Here is a 21,971-nt window from a genome sequence, read left to right as displayed (position 1 = left end):
ACAGGACATATTTCAAGTATGGCAAAATTGTATGAGAAACTTTCTTGGGGTATAAAAGCCATCAACCTACGTAGATCTTTTTTTTTTAAACTTGATAAATATTAATTCACATTTGGTAAAGAAAAAGCCCAAAATACTTAAAAAATAAAGAATCCAATGACTTTTAATATTCTTTTAATACATTCTAAGATGAAGTAGATTATAGACTGTGTGGGCGATATGAGTATATTTGTTTATTCCATCCTGTGTTGCAAATAGATCAGCTTAGGTAGTGAGTTACAAAGGCCAGCACAGCCTTGGGATTTAGAAGACTTGAATTCTGAAGTTACTATAGCCAGACTAGTTGTGTAACTTGGAACAAGCCACTCAGCTCTTACTCTTTTTGTCTGTAAATTAAATCATTAGAGTTTAGCTTCTAAGATTAAATTTTATTTGATGTACTTTCGTTGTTTCTATTTGTGTGTGTGTTAAAATATGCATAGCATGAAATTTGCTGTCCTAGCCACTTTTTAGATGTAGTACAGGGATATTAAATATATTCCAAATGTTATACAGGTTTCTTCACAGTTTTTCATTTTGAAACTTTGTACCTATTAAAATAAGTCCCCAGTAACTTCCCTGGCAACCACTATTTTGTTTCTTTTTGACTTTCTAGCTACTTCATTATAACTATTATAAGTCCTACAGTACTTGTTTTCTGTGTGTAACTTATTTCATTTAGTACAATGGCTTTAAAATTGGGCATTTTATAGCTTTCTTCTTTTTAAACAAAAGTAAAGGATATTCCACTGTATGTATTTGGCCACATGTATCCATTCATCCATCATTGGACACATGGGCTGTGTCCATGAACAATGCTGCTGTCAACTTGAGTGTACAGATATAACTTTGAGACCATGGTTCAGTCTCATTTCAGGTCTCAGTTCAGGGAATGGATTGAAGTACAGACTTGTTAGGCCATAGGGTATCTCTGCTTTCCATAGTGGTGGCTGAGCTCTGAGTTCATCCTACTTGGAGTTTGTGGTGTTTCCTGGATGTTCCTATTCATGTTACAGCAAATTTGGTAGATCTAGAACTATATTTTTTCCCCACACAATCTCTGTCCCTTTCAAAGGGAATGGCACTATTAGGAGGTATGGCCTTGTGGAGGAATGTGTCACTGTGGAGGTGGGCTTTGAGGACTTAAGTCACTCACAGTGTCCAGTTCATTTCCTGTTACCTTTAAATCAAGATGTAGAATTCACCAGGACCATGTCTGCTTGCATGCCTCCACACTCCAGCCGCCATGCTCTCCACCATGGTGATAATGGACTAAACCTCTGAAATTGTAAGAGTCCACCTCAGTCATGCTGTGGTCATGGTGTGTCTCTTCACAACAGTAGTGACCCAAAAAGACAGAAGTTTGGTACCAGGGACTGGGGTATTGCTGTGGTAGACCTGACCATATTTTTGTTTGGAGGAATTTGAACTTTGTTAGTTTGGGTTATGAAAGCAGTGGAATGCTTTAAGCACTGCTTAATGGAGCATGCTAGTGCATGGAAGACAGTGGTGCTGAGGATGATTTGAACTCCATGGGGCCTGGCTCAAGAGGTTTCAGAGGAGAAGAATATTAATATGTGGCCTAGAGATCCTTCTGATAATATTTTGGTGAAGAATGTGGCTTCCTTTTACTCTTACCCAAAGAGTCTGTCTGAGGCTAAAGTGAAGAGTTTTGAATTATTTCCATTGGCAGAGGAAATCTCAAAACAGCCTAGTACAGACTCTGTCATGTGGTTATTAGTGGTAACTGTAATGAAGATTTATAATGAAAAGGAGCAAGCTGAGCAGGTAAATTAGAATATGTAAAATTTGGGGAGAAAAGGAGCACCAGGAAGTGGAATGCAACTAAGTCCTGGGTTCAGGGCGATAAATGAATTAAGAAATAGAATAATGGGAGTGGTAAATTCAGGGCAATATCTCACCCAGTTACGTTTCCAATTTGTGAAAAGGAACTAAGGAAGAGCTTAGAGCCAGCTGTGTTGGCGCACACCTTTAATCCCTGCACTTGGAAGCCAGAGGCTGGCAGATCTCTGAGTTTGAGACCAGCCTGGTCTACAGGGCAAGTTTCAGGACAACCAGGCCTAGGCAGTGAAGGAAACCATGGAAAACAGAAAGCTGGTGAAGATGTAATTGAACAAGGGGGCCATGATCCAGCCCTAGACAGCAGCAGAACTTGGCAGCTTCTGCCATGTGGTTTTGGCTTTAGGGTCAAGGAGAGAAGAAAGGCCTTATGGAACCTTCCTCCGCGACTAATGCAAGCTGGTAAGGCCAGGCATGTGTCAGAGGTGTCCCTGAACGAAGGCCTAGAGAGACCATTGAGTGAAGCTGTGAAGTTGAAGCCTGGATTGACTTGGAGACCCCAAGATGTTGGAGATGCCAGAGCGGTGGGATACCTGCTGAGGAGAGCTGCTAACAGGAAGTAGAAACAGCTCAAGAGAAAGAAGTGTGTTGCAGTCAACAAAGCTGAAAAGAGTTAGAGATCTGAAGAGCATTTTCTTTCTTTTTTTCTTTCTTTCTTTCTCTCTCTCTTCCTTCCTTCCTTCCTTCCTTCCTTCCTTCCTTCCTTCCTTCCTTCCTTCCTTCCTTCCTTCCTTCCTTCCTTCCTTCCTTCCTTCCTTCCTCTCTTTCTCTTTCTCTTTCCCTCTCTCTTTCTCTCTCTCTTTCCCTCTTTCTTTCTCTCCCTCTTCCTCTCCTTTTCCCTCTCTCTCTCTTTCTTTCTTTCCTCCCCTCCTGCCCCCCCAGACAGGGTTTCTCTGTGTTGTTTTGGTGTCTGTCATGGATCTCGCTCAGTAGACCAGGCTGGCCTCGTACTCACAGAGATCCACCTGGCTCTGCCTCCCAAGTGCTGAGATTAAAGACGTCCACTGACCAGCCTGAAGAGCATTTTTACATCAGACATGGAGATGCAGAGATTGGAGTTTGCCCAACTGGTTTTTGGTCTTGCTTTAGTCCAGTATTTCCCCACTATGCTCCCTTTTCTACATTTTGGAGTGGTAATGTATATCCTATGCCGTTATATGTTGGAAGTATGTGATCTGCTTTTTTATTTTTATTTTGGAGATTTCATGAATCTCAGAAGAGACTTTGAACTTGAGACTTTTAAATAAGTTTGAGACTGTTACAAACTATGGGACCTTTTGAAGTTGGACTGAAAACATTTTTGCAGCTATATAAACCTTTGGAGGCCAGGCAGTGGAATGTGGTAGTTTGAAAGAAAATGGCCCCCATAGGGAGTGGCACTATTAGGAAGTATAGCCTTGTTGGAGTAGGTGTGGCCTTGTTGGAGGAAATGTGTCACTGTGGAGTCAGGCTTTGAGGTCACATATATGCTCAAGCCATGCCCAGTGTCCTAGTTCACTTCTGTTGCCTTTGAATCAAGATGTAGAATTCTCCAGCACCGTATTTGCTTGCATGCCACCCTGCTCCTAGCCGCCACGCTCTCCACCATGGTGATAATGGACTAAACGTCTGAAACTGTAAGACTCCACCTCAATGAAATGTTTTCCTTTGTAAGAGTTGCCTTGGATGTTTGTCTTTCCTTATTGACTTTTCCATGTGTTAGAAATTGAACCCAGGCTTTGCACATGGTATGTTGTGCTTTTCCATACAGGTTTATCCCCAGCCCTTAGTAATGTCTTTAGTATTAAGTGAAGCATAGTATTTCCAGGAAAAAAAGAAGAAGAGTTGCCTTGGGAAAAAAAAAAGAAAGGGAAAAAAAAAAGCCAGGCAGTGGTGGCGCACACCTTAATCCCAGCACTCGGGAGGCAGAGGCAGGCGGATCTCTGTGAGTTCGAGGTCGGCCTGGGCTACAGAGTGAGTTCTAGGAAAGACGCAAAGCTACACAGAGAAACCCTGTCTCGAAAAACCAAAAAAAAAAAAAAAAAAGAGTTGCCTTGGTCAAGGCAACATAGAATGAGGACTAGGGTCCCAGAAACCAGTAAAAGAGTCAGAGACAGCCCCTGTTCCCACTGTTAGGAGTCCAACAAGAGGAGCAACGTACACAACTGTTGCATATATTCTGAGGGCCTAAGTCAGTCAGTCCCTGCAGGCTCCCTGATCATCTGTTCAGTCTCCGTGAGCCCCTATGAGCCCATGGGGAAGTGCTTAGTCTTATTGCAACTTGATACACTGTTCAAATGGAGGAGTAGATTAGAGGGTGGGTAACAGTGGGGCACTGGGAGGAGAGGAAGGAGGGGAAACTGGCTGGGATTTAAAAAACAACAACAAACAAACATAAATAAATGTACTTAAAAAGAGTTTCATTGGTCATGGTGTCTCTTCATAGCAATAGAAACCCTAACTAAGACAGTATTCAGTCCACAATATTGATGGATGTATTTCCAATGTGAGAGCCTTCAGGAGGTCATTTATTCTTGATGTCAGAACCCTCTTGAAATAGATTTGGGACCTTATTTTAAAAAGCTAGATAGACGCTTTTCTCTTTTACCACATAAAGGCATTGTGTCCAAGGCTACTTAAAATGGTTAGACTCCATTGCCAAGGGCTGTGTTGCAAAGAGAAATGGGGAGTTGGAGTATCTTATGGATAGATGCAAAGTCTCAGTTATGCAGGAATAAAAGGCTTTATGCATCATTGTGCTTATACATAACGGATACTATGCTGTATACTTAGGGTAAAATACAGTGAGGACATTTTCATTCATGTTTACTATGAATAGTACCCGCTCTTTAAAAATGCAGAATATCATTGAATACTTTACTGAAGTTAAGCATATAAGATAAATATAGTCATAACTAATTTGGAAAAGTATACTACTTTTCACATCTCTAAGGCAGAAAAATACGATCCTTAGCTAGGACAAAATCAACCAGTAAAAAGAGAGAGGCAACATGTGATGGAATTATCAGATATGGATGTTAAGGCAGCTATTATAAATGTATTCCTTATGTTCAAGAGAATAGAGGAAAACATGAACATGCCAAAGAAAATGGGCATTATTTACAAAAACAGACCCAAATAGAACTTCTGTAGAAGAACAGTATCTGAAATGGGATCAGTAACATACTACATATTTCAGGAAAAAAAGGAAGACTTAAAAAGCTGAAGATATGGCATTGCATATATCTAGATGTACTACTAAGGGCATTGGCTGCCCAGGCTTGGTGTCTGGAATCCATGTGGTAGAAGGAAAAAACCAAAATTGTCTTCTGGCCTCTACATGTGTGTCATGGCACATATGCGCCATCACATACACTCTAAATAAATTAAAATGTAATTTAAAATTTTTAAATGAAACACCAAGAGAACTATTCAAAAAAAGAAAAGAACACATTACTGAACTACAAGATGTTGTCAGACAAATTAAGAAAGTATAGCAAGTTATAGATGGGGATAGGGAAACAAAAAATAGTTCAAATAATGGCCAAATATTACCATGTTTGATGGAAGAATTTTTCTAGTTAATAACACCACTTTTTGAGTTGTCCGTACAAAAGCATAAAAGTAAAATTTTTGAAAAGGAATTGGGCACCAGGTGGTAGTGGCGCACACCTTTAATCCCAGCAACCAGGACGCAGAGCCAGGCGGATCTCTGTGAGTTCAAGGCCAGCCTGGGCTACAGAGTGAGTTCCAGGAAAGGCGCCAAAGCTACACAGAGAAACCCTGTCTTGAAAAAAAAAAAAAAGAAAAAAAAAGAAAAGAAGAAGAAGGAGAGAGAGAGAGAAGAAGGAGAAGAGAAGAAAGAAAAAAAGAAAAGGAATTGGGTAGAAAATGGGTATCTTATCTTCACATTTGGTATGTACTGTTAGACTTCTTTTAAAACTTTCTTTGTAGAGATAAAAATTTTCTCTCCAAGAAAGAAGTACAGCCTCTATTATGACTGTTTATCACAGGTCATATAACCCGTTACTCTTGGACTATATGAAAGCTTTATCTGCATTGCAGTTGGTGTAATAGAAAAGGGAAGATTTGTGTATCATGTTAATTTTTGATTCTTAATATCTGCTAGCCTTTGATGTCTAAAATTTACCAAATGTGAGTAATAGTTTACTTTTCAATGCTGGAAATCAGACCCAGGGCCTCAAGACATTCCTAGGCAAGAACTGTACCACTTAGCTACATCCTAATCCTGAGTAATAATTAAACTTCTGTCTTGAAGTTTATATTTGAAGGAACTTAGATATATATTTCTTTAAGCATGAAGCAGGGTATAGGCTGTGTGATAGAACTTATGGTAGGGAGAAAAGACATCCAAGTCTATGTGAGATATTTGTGATGCCGATACAAACCCAAGGAAGTGGTTAAGGATGTGGTTAGGGGAAAACAGAGATACATGTTTGTTTTTGTCTAATATTTAGGTTCAGCTTTCAACTCTAAATAAGCATGCTGATTATTGTGTAAACTGCTTGCATAAGTATCTATGAAATATGGTTTTAACTTTTGGATTATGTGTTATGTATAGAAAATATATTTCTGTAAATTAAATAATTCTTACATAAAATTGACATCTACTACAGCTATATTACTTAGCTAAACAGAATTTCTGTGCAGTAGTTTGATTTCATTTCAAATTTTAAAGCTGACAAAATACATCCTTCACTCTGTGTGTGGTGAAGCCTTAAATAGGAGGTGGAGAAAATCCTACAGTGCTGCAGTAATCCAATCCAATCACCTTCCTGTTTGTTTGGAAAATTGTTCATCTGGGAGAGCTTAGCTTAAATCTTACTTAATTCACATTTATGGCTGGTAAAATTTATGTTCCTGACCAATATATCATTCTGTGCAAAGGCAGATTGTATTTTTTTCTCTTGATTGCTGTTCTTACCAACTTTTATGAGATAATAAAAATTACAGAAGCTTAAAGAAAAGTACTCTTTTCAGGGGAATATGTACTCTGATTTTTCAGGTTGCTTATTTGAGAAAATGTCCATAGATGTGTATTAAATATTTTATTAAATGAACTGGTAGATAGGTGAAGATCATTCATTTTGCTGGCCTTAAAAGGCATAACTTGCTAAGCATTTCCCACTCTCTGCCTACTATGAGTGTCTGCTGTGTGGTAGGCACTAAATGGAGGTGTTTATTTTATATTGTAACTATTTCATGAAATAGATATTATATCTGATTTATAGATGAGAAAAATTTTTAGAAAGGTTATTTAATTTATATAACATCGTCTATCTTGGGGCTGAAAAGATGGCTCAGTTGTAGGTGGACTTTTCTTTCCCACACACAAGTTCCCAAATAACCAACATGGAGACTTAATATTAATTATTAATATTAATATTAATTAATTAATGCTTGGTCGATAGCTCAGGCTTATTACTAACTAGCAGTTACAACTTAAATTAATCCATATTTCTTATCTATGTTATACCACGTGGCTCATGGCTTGTTACCTCATTTTGTACAGGTCCTGTTTCTTCTGTGTTTGGCTGGTGACTTCTCTGACTTTTCCCTTCTGCATCCCAGCATCCTTAGTTTGGTTGTCCTGCCTATACTTCCTGCCTGGCTACTGGCCAGTCACCTTTTATTAAACCAATTTGTGTGACAAACAAAAGGATTGTTCCACAACATTCAGTGGTTAAGAGCACTGGCTGCTCTTGCAGAGGACCTGGGTTTGTTTCCCACCACCCACATGGCGGCTCACAGCTGTCTGTAACTCCATTTCTAGAGGATCCACACTCCTCTGGCCTCTGCAGGCAACAAGCACATGGGTGGTGTACAGTATGTGTATACACCAGATGTAGTGATGCATGCCCATCTCAAAAACAAATAGGTAGCATGTGTGCATTTATACAAGACTAATTTTATCTGTTGCTTAAAAAGTCAGAGTTTTTAAAGTGTTGGTTTTTTGGGGGGGTTGTTTTTGTTTTTTGAGGTACTGGGATTTGAACTCAAGGCCTCATGCATACTAGGCAAGTGCTCTACCATTGAGCTATATCCTCAGTCCTCTTTTACTTATTATTTTGAGACAGAAATCTTACTAAATTGACTCTCAACTGAGTATAATTTGTGTATAATAAAATGCACCACCTTTAAAGTACACAGTTTGAATTTTGTCATTTTCCATCATAACAGTTAAAATATAGAATTTTTTATTGCCCCAGAAAGTTCTTTGTGTTCTTTTGTGCCAACCTCCTTGATAGATATCTCTTCTAGGCACTGCAGAAATGAATTTATGGGTGGTGGGTGGCCTTTTCTGTGTGGTTAGCTAGCAGTACAACGATATGTAGTATGGCAAACATTGGATTAAAAATTTTAAATTGGCTGGGCCACGCCTTTAATCTTAGCACTCAGGAAGAAGAGGCAGATCTCTGTGAGTTTGAGGCCAGCCTGGTCTATAGAACAGCCAGGGCTACACAGAGAAACTGTGTCTCAAAAAATAAAAAACAAAAAAAGTTTTAAAGTTGGAGTTTGGTCTATAATTGGCTTTAGTCTCCACCTATATCATTTATTAGACTTCTGTCTATACCATTTATTAAGTTAGAACAAATTATAATTTTGAATAAATTAGTAACCTATTTGAAAGAAAAATAGAACTCTGCAGTTAATCCAATTCAGTACTCTTCCTTTGTTTAGAAACATTTCCATATTTCCATAGGTACATACGTGATCTCATTTAAACCTAGACATTTTTGGGGTGCCAGTGAGCTAGTACAAAAAGTGATTGACAGTAGTAGCAAAGCTTGGGTGAGTCAACACTTGACTCCATGTGTGTTCTTATCTAGAAAATGGAGCCACCCACTGGAGTTCAGAGAAGAAAATGTGATAACTGATAAGGACTTGAAACAGCTGGTCTCTTCCTCTTCACTTTTGTAAGAAGCTCCCTTGTCTCCTGCTCACTATTCTGTTCAATATTTATTATTTAAAACATTTTTTTTTAAGTTGCAAAAGATTAGGCCAGGTCAGAAGGCTGGTACCACAGTTCCAAGGGGAACATTGTTGGGAGGTGGGAGACCTTTAAGAAATGAGACCTTATCAGAGGTCCTGAGATCCTTGGGGCATGCCCTCCAAAGGGCCTATGGCGCCTGAGTCTCTTCTCTGTCTCTCTTTATGTTGTACTGTGAGCACTCGACCAGACATACGGTCCTGTGATGATGTGCCATGCTCACCTACGTCCCTAACAAAAGAGGCTGCCTTCTATTGGACCAGAATCTCAAGGACAATGAACTGAATAAACCTTTACTTTAAGTAGTTTGTCAGGTGTTTAGTTGTAGTAACCCAAAGCTGACAATGTTGCTCAATGTCTTTTTTATCATAAATATTAGAAAAGTAGTAAGTATAGGAATAGTCTAAAAATAGGTTGTTTTTACATGATTTCCGTTATATTCTGTCTACTTTTTCTGTATGATGCTTTCTAAAGTACTTCAGAAATGCTTCCCATTATGTCTATATCAAAAAGTTTCAGAGTAATTAACTTTAAAAGATCATTTGAGGCTCTGCTTTCCACATACAGATTCTTCTACATAACTAAGGACTCCATGTCTTTAATAAAATGCAAAAAATTGCTAACCTGGCAAGATGGTGTACACCTTTAATCCCAGTACTCAGGAGGTGCAGGTAGGCAGACTTCTGATGGTTGAGGTCAGCTTTATCTACAAATCGAGTTCCAGGACAGCCAGGACTACACCAAGAAACCCTGTCTGGGGGTGGGAGGGTTGTGTTTAAAAATTGCTGTAAGCCAGCTTCCTGGTGAGCCTTCCTTGTGTCATTCCTGGCACCAAACTTGAGAAAAGATGTTCCTTGAGACTTCCTGTCATCAGTTCCTTGTAGAACTTCCTGAGAAAGCTCTCGCTCATGCTGTGAAGTCCCCCTGTTCGGGAAACAAGCAGTGAAAACACATCATTAGGCTCTTTTTCTTGGCTTTCCTAATGAGTGGAGAAATCTTACACAGCTGCAAAGGCCTGCAACGCCTTTCTGAACTGATTTATTTCCATAGCTTCTGTTTAGTTTAACACATTGCTTAGAGCAAGCAGAGAGCCTTTTACTTAAGTGCTATACATTACTTCAAGAAGTATTTAGCTCCACTGCAGTGTGGATACAGAGCAGCCCTTCACTCCTAGTTCCTTATGCTGCCACTGGAGAATGGTAAGCTGAAGACCCGAGAGACTCTTGAGGAACAGATCTGCTTTTCAGAAGCTGGTGCATGATGCTGCTCATTGTCTCTGTACAAGCCATGAGCAAGTTATTCTGCTCCTACCTGGTTGACAGAAATATATAATGATTTGGAAACCAATGTGATACTGCAGCCTGGTGGAAAGAACTTAACCCTTTGAAGTCAAATAAATGTTAGGCTAAATTCTACTGTGTATATATAGCACATAGTATATGAGGAGTGTATTTGGGGCAGGGGGTAACATTCCCTCTCTTCAAAAATTTAAAAAAAAAAATCCTTTCTGATTTGTTGAGGATTTTTAACCCAAACATTCCGTGATAGACAGTGGTAACAGAATTGCTAATGTATGTGGAGTCATGCTGGTGGTACTCTGCACCAGTGTGGGGTGATAGAGATGAGGTTGCTGTGCAACAACAGCCAAGTAAAGTAGATTGAAGGAGTGTGTAGTTACTTACACTGTGCCTACAACAGGCCTTCCGGGTTTCTGGATCAGATCTATTTCAGCTTACTACTTATGACCGACAGTGACGATTGTAGCAAAACATACAAGTAAAATTTTCCCTGCACCTTCAGTCTAGAGAATGCCAACAAATTTGTAAGAATCTCAGCCTTAGCACTTATAGTCTAGCTAAAATGTCCTTTGAAGTATTGTGCAGTCCCTAAGGAATAAGACTTATCTGCTTTCTTCTAAGCAGTGTGACAATCTAAGCATATGCTATGTAAAATTAAAATTATTAATTGATTCATATCTCACTGTGAGATGTGGAGAAAGAGCGATATGAGGAGAAAGTGGTTAATTTGTGCATTGGAAAGACTTTCTGGTGAGAGGGTGTGGTAGTCCACTGGCTTGCTCCCCATATCCATGTTCTGCTTCTCAAACATTGAACCCTGATTTTTTTTTTTAACTTAGCACATTGCTGTCTGGAACAATAGGTATTTCTCAGCTTTCCTTTCAACTTGAGATGGCCATGTTCCTGAGGTTTAGCTAATGAGATGTCAGAAGTATTCTGTGAAACTGAAGGGGGGAGTCTCATTAAAGGGACCTGACTCCATACAGAGACGCACTCTTGCCCTTGGGCCTTTCTGCTGCTTCCTGGGCTGTAATGCAGACACAAAGCTGAGGCTTCCCTAGCTTTCTTGGGTCATAGGTTGATAGAAAAAGATTAAAAGTGGCTATGTCCTTGATGAGCATGTAGCTATGTTCAAAGCTTCAGACTGCCTACTTTTGGGTTTCTTTAATGTGAGTAAAAAGTAACAATGGCTGGAACATATGGTATCTATTTCTAACAGCATAACCCAGTCCTCACAGGCATAAGTGTCTGATTCCCTCTAACTCCACCTCTAAGAACCTTGACATGAAACCAGCACTAGAAGCCCAGAGCAGTACTATACACCTGAAATACTGAAATGTCAAGAAGTTTCAACTGAACACTAGATGTTCACACTGAAAGGAACCAGAACTTGAAAACAGTGGCTGTTTCAGGTCTTAGGCAGGAAGTATACATGATGAACCTAGGATGTCTTGTCATGGAAAATAACAGAGGAGCTATCAAAAGCTATTGAGGTTATATGAAAGAAAGGACTGAGGAAAATTTGAAGAGATTGGCACACAGATTAATTTTAGTATTATAGATATAGTTCCACATTGTATACAACCTGGATAAATTTCACACCTCTATCATGAAATATTCCTGTTGAACAAAGCAAACCCTACTTTTATCAAGCTTCTAGATCTAGCTGCTGATTTATAGGAAATACTGGAGATGAGATTCTGCAACCATTCCAAAACCAAAAAGCAATACAAGGCAAAACATAGACTTTTAATGGATTTATTTTGTTGACAGCTTTATGCATGTATATAATACATTCTGATTACTCTCTCCCAGCCTTGCCTTATCTTCTCCCCATTCCTATCAGCCCCTTTCCCAGATTCATGATGTTTTGTTTTATGACCCATTTAGTTAAATCAAGGCAGTCTGTGATTATTAGATTAGAATTATCCATTGGTGCCTGGTGGAGTCATCAGTGCATTCATAACTGAAGGCAGAATTATCCCTCTCCATGAGTCTGTCAATGGCAATAGTCCAGCAGTTGAAGAGTAGAGACCCTGGAGTTCCTCCTTCATTTATGCCAAAGTTTTCAACCTTCCTAACGCTGTGACCCTTTAATACATTTCCTCCTGTTGTGGTGACCCCCAACCATAAAATTATTTGTTGCTACTTCATAACTGTAATTTTGCTACTGTTATGAATCATAATGGAAATACCTGATGTACAGGGTATCTGATAGGCAATTCCTATGAGTTGAGAACAACTGACGTCTTATTGCTATTAGGCCCTTTCTTGTGCGAACCCGGTGTTGGCATCTGCTGTTGCTGTGAGTTCTCGGTTGCAATGGCTGTGTTTTGTCTAGAAGATAACAGTCCTAGCTCTTCTTCCTATCTTCTGGCTCTTACATTCTTTACATTACTCTTCCATAGTGCTTCCTGATTCTTAGAGTATTCGAGAAGGAATGAATACTCAGCTATACTTATCAGCATCATATACAGCCGTGAGTCTAAATTCACCAACATCCCCTGGAAAGAGTCTCCTCTGATCAAGGCTGAGGGTAGCAGTTGTCTGTGGGGATGCACATCAGTATTTAGAATTGACACAATGTCACTTTAGTTGATCAGCAACATTCAGCCTACCCATTAGGGCCTGTGATCTCAGACCCCACCATGGGTTTTTAACCAGGTGTATAATATCAGAGATGGATTCCTTCCTGTGGGATAGGTCTCAAATCTAATAGCAGTTGGTGACTTCCTCAGCAGTATATCTTGCCTGGCAGGTTGGTCTTGTAGATCATAGGATTCACAGCTAGGTAAGTTTATGAATGTCTTTTCTCCCCTGGCAGCCTACATAGCCCCTTCTGAGATTATGAAAGCTAGCTGGCAGGAAGGAAGCTTCCAGCTCACTTCCAGCTGGTTTTCTCCTTACCAACAAAAGCATATATATACCCTGTATAAGAGTTTACTTCACAGAAATTTTGGAAAGCATTTCTTGTGCTTGCAGGTTTGAGAAACCGTGGCAATCATGGATGTTGAAAATGAATTCACAAAGCAGTGAGGCTGGGATGAAAAGAAGAGTACTAGCTAATAGAAAGTCATAAATCCAAAGGGTGTGGATAAAATAAGGACAACAGGATGGAAACTAAAAAAAAAAAAAAAAGGATTAAAATAAGCAGTAGAGTAGAAATTGAATTATGCAGTAGCCAAATTAAACTGCACCAGAATAGAGAATACATTAGAAAATTGAATGTATGATATAGAATACAAATTTAAGAAGCCTTCCCAAAATGCAAACGAAAAGAGATGTAAAAGATTTGAAGAAAGTAAAGAATAAAGAGATCTAAAACAGAATTTCTATTCTAGAAGAGACCAGAGCAAGTTGAATAGAGATCTATTTAATATTAGACACTAAGATGAAGGATTACCTGATTATAATTCAAACAGGCTCATTCTCAAACACCTGGGACACTTAATAATCAGACAGACAAGCCTATTGTGGTGAAATTATGTTTTTTCCTGTATTAAAATCACCATCATAAAAGATTAAAAATCTTTATGATGCATCCAGGCAAGGAGAGAAACCAGTAAACATACCAAAGCAGAGACTCACCTTAGGTCTTTCTTACAGTTATATTGTATTTATATGTACATGAACAATTGGTTTGGGGACAGAATTCAACCTTGTCTAAAGAGCTGCGTGTGGTGTGACATGTTTTTAATCCTTAACCCAGCCCTCCTGGAGGCAGAGGCAGATAGTCTCTGTGAGTTTAAGGCCAGTCTGTTCTAAATAATGACTTCCCAGCCATCAAAAAGGGGAAGAAAAAAAAGAAGAAGAAAGAAAGACCTGTTAACATGTAAGTTTAGTTTCCATGATATAGTAAGAACACAGACCTCACAGTCTTGACAGCTGATGTCAGATCCCTTTCTTACGCTAGTTATGTGAGCCATCAAAGAATTGTGTCTTCAGTGACTACTTAACATCACCAAACTTCAGGTTCATCGTCTGTAAAATGGGGCAGACAAGTGTGAGCCTTGTCCAGACTGGCCTGGAACTATCAGTTATATTCAGCCTTCCAAGTGCTGGATTACAGCCTGCACCACCAATCTGCATTAGAAATGTAATCTTATTTGAAGCATTATCAGCTACTTGTATCAGAGATCATTTAACTTGGTTACTAAAAAGTTAAGTGGGCTAGCATAGCTTACTTTTGTCCTACTGTGAGCCATTCCTGGTGTGTTCTTCTTGTTTATATTTCTAGAATGATCTTAATCTCCCAAAATATTAGTTCTTTTTAAAATTAAAATCCATCATTGGATATTTAACCAATTGACTATATAGTTTAAATCTTTAGTTGGTCAAGCAGTAAGCAACAGTAATTAAATTGTAAATCTGTTTTAAAGGGTTGACCAAGATACATCTCAGTATATTCTGTTATGTTACTTACATTCATTTCTATTTGGTTTATGGTTTTCAGACATCCAAATACAGTAAAGAAAACACAACTGCCTGGTTTGAATACCTGTGCTTTTAATTTGCATTTTAAACAATTCTTATTTATTTAACAAATCTTTAATCACGGCCTCCTTTGGATCAGATACAGTCCTAGGCACTGGGAATGCAGTAGTGGGTTGGAGATGGATAGTAATCTGAGTATGTAATGTGTCAGACGGAGTAAGGAGCTAGAGAATGATCAGTAAGATTGCTCTTTTACATGGGCTGGTACTCATTGAGGCCTTTCTATGAATTGACATCCGAACAGTAGCTCAAATGAAGTAAGAAGTGAGCCAATAGATACTAGGAAAAAAGAGTGTCAGGAGGGGAAGACAAGCGCAAGTGCAGATCTGATTAAAAGCATGCTTGACTTGAGTCACTTTCCACTGATTACTCCCGGTCTTGAAGTGTTCCTGGTCCCCCTACAAAATTCAAAGGGAACTGAGGGCTTCTTTCTCTTAGTTCAGGGCACATTCTTCCTAACTTTTAATGCTCCTATCATAGCATTATTCTCATGATGCTCTTTGGTCTGTCCTCTAGGTACATGGATAGTGCCTTTCTTACCTGCTGCATAGTAACTGGAGACTAAATGCTTAACCAGTCCACTTGAGTATGTATTGATCTGTTTCTTTTACTCATTACCTAGGAATGATAAGAAATCAAATTGCTTGATAGGGGTTTTTGGTTTGTTTGTATGTTTGTTTTGGTTTTGGTTTTTCGAGACGGCTTCTCTGTGTAGCCCTAGCTGTTATGGAATGCATTTTGTAGACCAGGTTGGCTCTCACTCTCAGAGATCCGCCTGTCTCTGCCTCCCAAGTGCTGGAATTAAAGGCGTGAGCCATCACCGCCTGTTTTCTTCTTCTTCTTCTTCTTCTTCTTCTTCTTCTTCTTCTTCTTCTTCTTCTTCTTCTTCTTCTTCTTCTTCTTTTCTCCTCCTCCTCCTCCTCCTTCTCCTCCTTTTCTCCTTCTCCTCCTCCTCCTTCTTCTTTTTCCTTTCCTTTCTTTCTTTTTTTTTGTTAATAAGAAAACAGGTCATAGCAGTCATACCTTCATAAACAGCCTACAATTATCATTTCTGTGAAGGATTACATAATGCTGATTTCCTGATGTTTCTCTTCTACATTACTAACTGGCCTTCAAGGAAGAAAACTTTGTTGACTGGGGCTGTTGGTTCATTCTGAAATATAGTTCTCAAAGTTACTGGTTTTCACCATTTTAGAAGATGGCCAGTTTTTTTGTTTTTGTTTTTGTTTTTTTTTTTTTTTTTGTGTGTGTGTGTGTGTGTGTGTGTGTGTGTGTGTTTGTTTTGGGGGGGTCTGGCTTTCTCCTTTTTGAATAGTGTTGAAACTTGTGAGTTATTACTGACTCTGGTGTTTTAATTAACTAGATGTAATTCTCACAGTTTGTTTTGTTTGTTTTGAGATAGGGTTTCTCTGTGTATCCTTGGCTGTTCTATGCTAGAACTAACTCTATTGAACTCATAAAGATCCTCCTGCCTCTGCCTCCTGAGTGCTGGGATTAAAAGCATGTGCCACCACCACTGGCAGTTCTCACAATTTTTAACACATAGAAAAGAGGAACTTTTGAGCTGACCACTATGTCTTTTAGCTGCACAACACTGTATTTTTTAAATGGTGGAAATGTTTAAACATGTAAGTATGTTACTTAGTATACAATATGTCCGCTTGTCAGATTTAGCAGTTATCAATGTTTTTTCCAATGTTAGTCTAATACCTTCTTAACTTTTTTTCTAACCTGGATCTTGCTGTATAGCCCAAGCTAGCCTCAAACTCAGAAATCTTGTTTTAGCCTCCAGAGTGCTGGGATTTTGGACACTTACCACTATACCCAGCATCTACAGCTTTTTTGACCCATGGATTATGATTCCATTTATTTTGAAAGTTTATTTGTTGTTTGTCATGATTCCACACCTAGAATCATTCATTTCTCTAAGAAGTCCCATTTTTTTTTTAAGTAAGAAATGTTGTCAATTATAAATCTTGATATTAAGGTTACTAAAAGTGTATTAAAATATGATATTTTGGTTTTTCCATCATGTGCCTTGTCATAAAGGTAGTGTTGTTCAATAAACAGTTACTCATATTTGGGTAGAAGAGGAAAGATACTCCTCAAAGATATAACAAAGAGCTTTATATTTTTATGTTTAAATTTTATTATTTGTGTGCTATGATGTTGGGGTTGGAGTATAATCCTGGAGATCAGAGGACTACTATGGAGTCAGTTCTCGCTTTCCACCATTAATTACCTGAGTTCGTCAAGCTTGCATAGAGAGAGCTGCTTTGCACACCCAATATTGCTCTTTTAGTGGTCAAAATTCCAAGCATAGTTGATACATTATATAAATGAAAACATATAGGTGTTTTCATTCAGTTTGACTTTATTACATCTTAAGGAAATCTTTGATTTATAAATATATGATCTTTGACAGATTGCTTGTACCATACTTCGTGCTATTTTATTTTAAATCATAGTAATGATATAAAAGATGAAACATTATCAGATTGAATATTTCTAATACAAAAAGAAATATTAAATATCTCCCAGATCCAAATTTTCTAAACATTGATTTGATGCCACAAGTGGAAAATTCCATAGCATGAAACTATCTCTTGCACAAAATCATCAAAAATACTATATAAAATTTGGAACTGGAAAGCTGGCTAAGCAGTTATAAGCATTACTGCTCTTACAAAGTACCTGGTTTGGCTTCCCAACAACCACATCGAGCAGCTCCCAACCAGTTGTAGTTCTAGGGGTCCAACACTCTCCTGTGGTCTCTGAGAGTACCAGCACACATGTGGTCACAAACACACATAAGATAAATACATTTTTAAAGTATATAAAATTCATTTTAAGGCTTGGCATGTATACAAAATACTAATGAATTTTGTGATTAGATTTGAGTCCTCTTTCCAAGATATTATGTACATGCAGAAATCCAAAGACCAGAAAAGATCCAAACCCTCTTGTCTCAAGCATTTCAGATATTCAACTTATATTACGTTCCCAGCTTCTAAATTCTGTGTATATTTTCAGGGTACATACAGATCTTTGCCTCCTCTTCTATTTGATGTTCCACTGAAATAAAATACTTAGACAGGAAGTGAAGAGGCTTAAGTGACCAGGAGGACTGCCAAAGGATGGCAGTTGAGCAGACCTTGGTTGGGTACCAGAAGGCCCAACTGCACCTTCTGCTCACCTCCAGACCTCACCTCACTTGGACTGTGGATTCCTGGCATTAATCCCAGGTGAAACAACAGACAGGTCTTCTATACAGACATTGGAAATGGCTAAGTTTCCAAAGCCACCTTTGTTCTGATAGTTAGATTTTGCCCGCTGCCTTCCTGTTCTCACCTAGAGGAGTATTGCTGTTAACACCTGCCTGACTCACACAGAGCTCTCTCTTCAATCCACTCTGGACTGGAGTTCAGTCTACCCATAAAGCAGACCATCTTTATAGTAATTGAGAGAATCTAATATGTGGTTACCAGGCAAGTGAGGAAAACTTAATGGCAGGAATAAGAGACAAGATAACCAGGAAAAATGCCAGTGGATAAAACAAATAATCACAGAAATTTTATTTTTAAAAAGAAACTCTGGCCGGGCGGTGGTGGCGCACGCCTTTAATCCCAGCACTCGGGAGGCAGAGGCAGGCGGATCTCTGTGAGTTTGAGGCCAGCCTGGGCTACCAAGTGAGCTCCAGGAAAGGCGCAAAGCTACACAGAGAAACCCTGTCTCGAAAAACCAAAAAAAAAAAAAAAAAAAAAAGGAAATCTCTAACATGTAGAGAGCCACAAAGACAGTACTTTTTCTATTAAGCCACAGGAGGATACACTATGAGGTTGATAAAGAAATAATCAGCCAGCAAGCTGTTCTTTCAAAACTGTAGAATTCATGAGATGAACAAAACTCCTTAATGAAGTCATAGTGTCAGGTATCAGACTGCATTCAGACCTTACCAGTAACCCATAAATATATTAAGACAGTGCAGGCCAGTGGTGGCACACGCCTTTAATCCCAGCACTCGAGGGTGGGCAGAGCCAGGCAGATGTCTGAGTTCTAAGCCAGCCTGGTCTGCAGAGGGAGATTCAGAACAGACAACAAAAACTACACAGAGAAACCCAGTCTCGGGGGTGGGGGTGGGGGGAGGAGAGGAGACAGTGCATTACTGACCTGAGACTTTGAAGCTAATCTGAACACAATCTGCATCTTGCCAGACTGTTCAGAGTGGGAGCAGAAGGTCTGGAGAGATGGCTCAGTCATTATGAGCTCTTCCAGAGGACAATTCCCATCACCCATATCGGGTGGCTCACAACCACCTGTAACTCCAGCTGCAGGGAACCAGACACATCTGGCCTCTGAGGGTGCCCACACTCATGTACCCAACCCACACAAAGACATACACACACATAATAAACCTTAAACCAAAAATAATAAAAAATTTTTTAAAAAGGTGTTGGAGTTGATGAATTGATTTTAGGCATTCAATGGCTTGAAGTTTACCTTCTCTTAGAATTGGAAGAAGTGAGTGGGTTATTATGTTCACCATTAGCTTCTCTTTGTTTTTGTTTGGTTTGGTTTGGTTGTTGTTTGTTTGTTTTTGGTTTTTTGAGACAAGAGTTTTCTCTGTATAGTTTTGGTGCCTGTCCTGGATCAAGCTCTGTTGTCCAGGCTGGCCTTGAACTCACAGAGATCCACCTGCTGCTGTCTCCCGAGTGCTGAGATTAAAGGAGTGCACTACCACCGCCTGGCCACCATTAGCTTCTTTAACTGAAATTCATCATTTAATTTTTCACAAAATCTTTTCAGTTGGGCATTTGCTCCTTTTATCCTGCCTAAAAAGGTATATTGCGGGCAAAGTGAGAAGAGATTACAAACAATATAAATAATTGTGGAATCACACTGCACATTAAAGTTACAGAGTGGCTGTGCAAACATAAATTATGCTTTACATCCTTTACTCTGAGCAATCTCGAGTGTTCCATACATCACCCATAGAACTGACACGTAGTTTCTCATGTTCCCCGATGACCTGACACGTCATCCTAGCTGGCTGCTATGCCATATGGCCAGCAGGCCCAGCAGCCTCACTGTCTCCTCCTTCACTGCTGGAGGGACATTATCTGGCTTACTTTTTTTTTTTTTTCCTGTTTCAAGACATGGTTCTCTTTGTATCCCTGCCTGTCCTGGAACTCACTCTGCAGACCAGGCTGGCCTCAAACTCACAGAGATCCGCCTGCCTCTGCCTCCCAAGTGCTGGGATTAAAGGCGTGTACAAGCACAGCTATAGCCGGAAGTTTCTCCCGCCCTGCCCTGCCCGCCCGAAGTCGGACAAATCTCTCCCACCTGCTTCCTGCAGCTGCTTGGTCCCAAATAAACACATAGAGGCTTATATTATTTACAAACTGTATGGCCTATGGCTCAAGCTTCTGGCCAACTAGCTCTTTCATCTTAATTAACCCATATCTGTTCATCTATGTATCGCCACGTGTTCTGTGGCTTTTCCTGCGCCCCATACATGTTACTCCTTAGACAGTGGTTTGGTGTCTCCTCTTACTCTCCTTTCTTCTTTCACTCTCTCGAATATTCTCTCCTGGCTCCTGCCCTGCCATAGGCCAATGCAGCTTTATTTATCAACCAATCAGAGCAACACATATTCACAGCATACAGAAAAACATCCCACAGCACACCACCCAGTGTATCTGGCTTAAATTTAAAAGTATTCTGACTGCTGTGTTTAGAACAGACTTGGGGGTGGAGTGCCAGGTGTGGGTAGAAAAAGAGGGGCCAGCTTGGCCAGTGCTGAAGTGCTACATCTGAAAAATGACCATGGCTCTGCCATGGTGGCAGTAGTGAAGTTGGTTAGTTAGATCCCAAGTGAGCAACATAGGAATCAAAGTTCTTATTCTAAGTGATAGAAGGGTGAGTGGATTGAGGGAGAAGATCAGAATGAAGCTGTTGAAAGTATTACAGTGCTTATTTGGCTTTCTAAGATGCCAGTTACTTGGAAAGCCAAGTGTGTGTGTACACCTCCAAGAGCCAACCCAAGTAACTGGCATCTTTGCTTATATACATTTTCTTTGTAACTACATATATACATTATGTAGTTAGAAAGAAAATCTAGCCTAGATAGAGAATTTGGGGGATGATCAGCATTCAAGTTCCTATAAGGCCTGAGGCCTGGGAGAGATCACTCAGGAATGAACAGAGATGAGGAACCATGCATACTGAGACTGGAAGGCCTGTCAGCATGTTAGGCAGAGAGGCAAGAGCAGAAGCAAGAGACTCAGAGCAGACTGAGGGGAACAGGAAACTAAGAACTGCAAAGATGTTAATGTTTTGTGTTGTTTTCTCAGACAGCTACTACAAGTGCTAGGATGGAAACACTGTAACTACTTTACAAATAAGGAGCACAGTAAGGAAATTCCTGAAGTAACACAGAGTGAAAATTCCGGCATCTATGCTTTAAAGGATTATGCTAACAGAGCAGTTTGCCTCTTACCTTTGCCTATGCAGGAAAGTTTGGGTCGTAGTTTTATATGACCAGATTACATGCATTTGATAAAATGTCCTGATGTGCACATTGAATAAATATATTTTAAATGAAGCAAAGTTACCTATGAAACGCCAGTAATAACTCTGTGTGATTTTCTTCTTGCCTCCATAGGTATGGTCTGAATATGCGTTGTTTGGCAGCTCGGGTCAACTATAAGACTTTGATTATCATCTGTGCGCTATTCACCTTGGTCACAGTACTTTTGTGGAATAAATGTTCCAGCGACAAAGCAATTCAGTTTCCTCGGCACTTGAGCAATGGATTCAGAGTGGATGGATTAGAAAAAAGGACAGCAGCATCCGAAAGTAACCACTATGCCAACCACATAGCCAAGCAGCAGCCAGAGGAAGCATTTCCTCAGGAGCAACAGAAGGCACCCCCTATTGTCGGGGGCTTCAGTAGCAATGGGGGAAGCAAGGTGTTGGGGCTCAAATATGAGGAGATTGACTGCCTCATCAATGATGAACACACAATCAAAGGGAGACGAGAGGGCAATGAAGTTTTTCTTCCATTCACTTGGGTAGAGAAATACTTTGACGTTTACGGAAAGGTGGTCCAGTATGATGGCTACGATAGATTTGAATTCTCTCATAGCTATTCCAAAGTCTATGCACAGAGAGCCCCTTACCACCCTGATGGTGTGTTTATGTCATTTGAAGGCTACAATGTGGAAGTCCGAGACAGAGTCAAGTGTATAAGTGGAGTTGAAGGTTGGTATCTGTTCACTATACTTGAG

At 39.6% G+C, this 21,971-nt stretch overlaps 1 protein-coding gene across 9 annotated transcripts in view; it reads left to right on the top strand.

The window, feature by feature from the left end:
* Window positions 1-21,971, top strand: part of Glce (glucuronic acid epimerase) — a 71,566-nt gene that overhangs the window by 37,717 nt on the left and 11,878 nt on the right. For 5 of the 9 annotated variants that reach the window (XM_042281071.2, XM_016003507.3, XM_076576438.1 and 2 more), the window contains one exon: window positions 21,347-21,945. In XM_042281071.2, the coding sequence (XP_042137005.1) occupies window positions 21,360-21,945 (586 nt within the window). In that variant the 5' untranslated portion in view covers window positions 21,347-21,359. Of the gene's footprint in view, window positions 1-15,198; window positions 15,269-21,346; window positions 21,946-21,971 lie in introns of all 9 variants that reach the window. The other 4 variants (XM_016003510.3, XM_076576433.1, XM_076576434.1 and 1 more) reach the window with 1 other exon arrangement.

This window comes from Peromyscus maniculatus, chromosome 7, assembly GCF_049852395.1.
Source record: "Peromyscus maniculatus bairdii isolate BWxNUB_F1_BW_parent chromosome 7, HU_Pman_BW_mat_3.1, whole genome shotgun sequence".
In the NCBI taxonomy this organism is placed as follows: Eukaryota; Metazoa; Chordata; class Mammalia; order Rodentia; family Cricetidae; genus Peromyscus; species Peromyscus maniculatus.
This window is presented reverse-complemented; position numbering and strand designations above follow the sequence as displayed.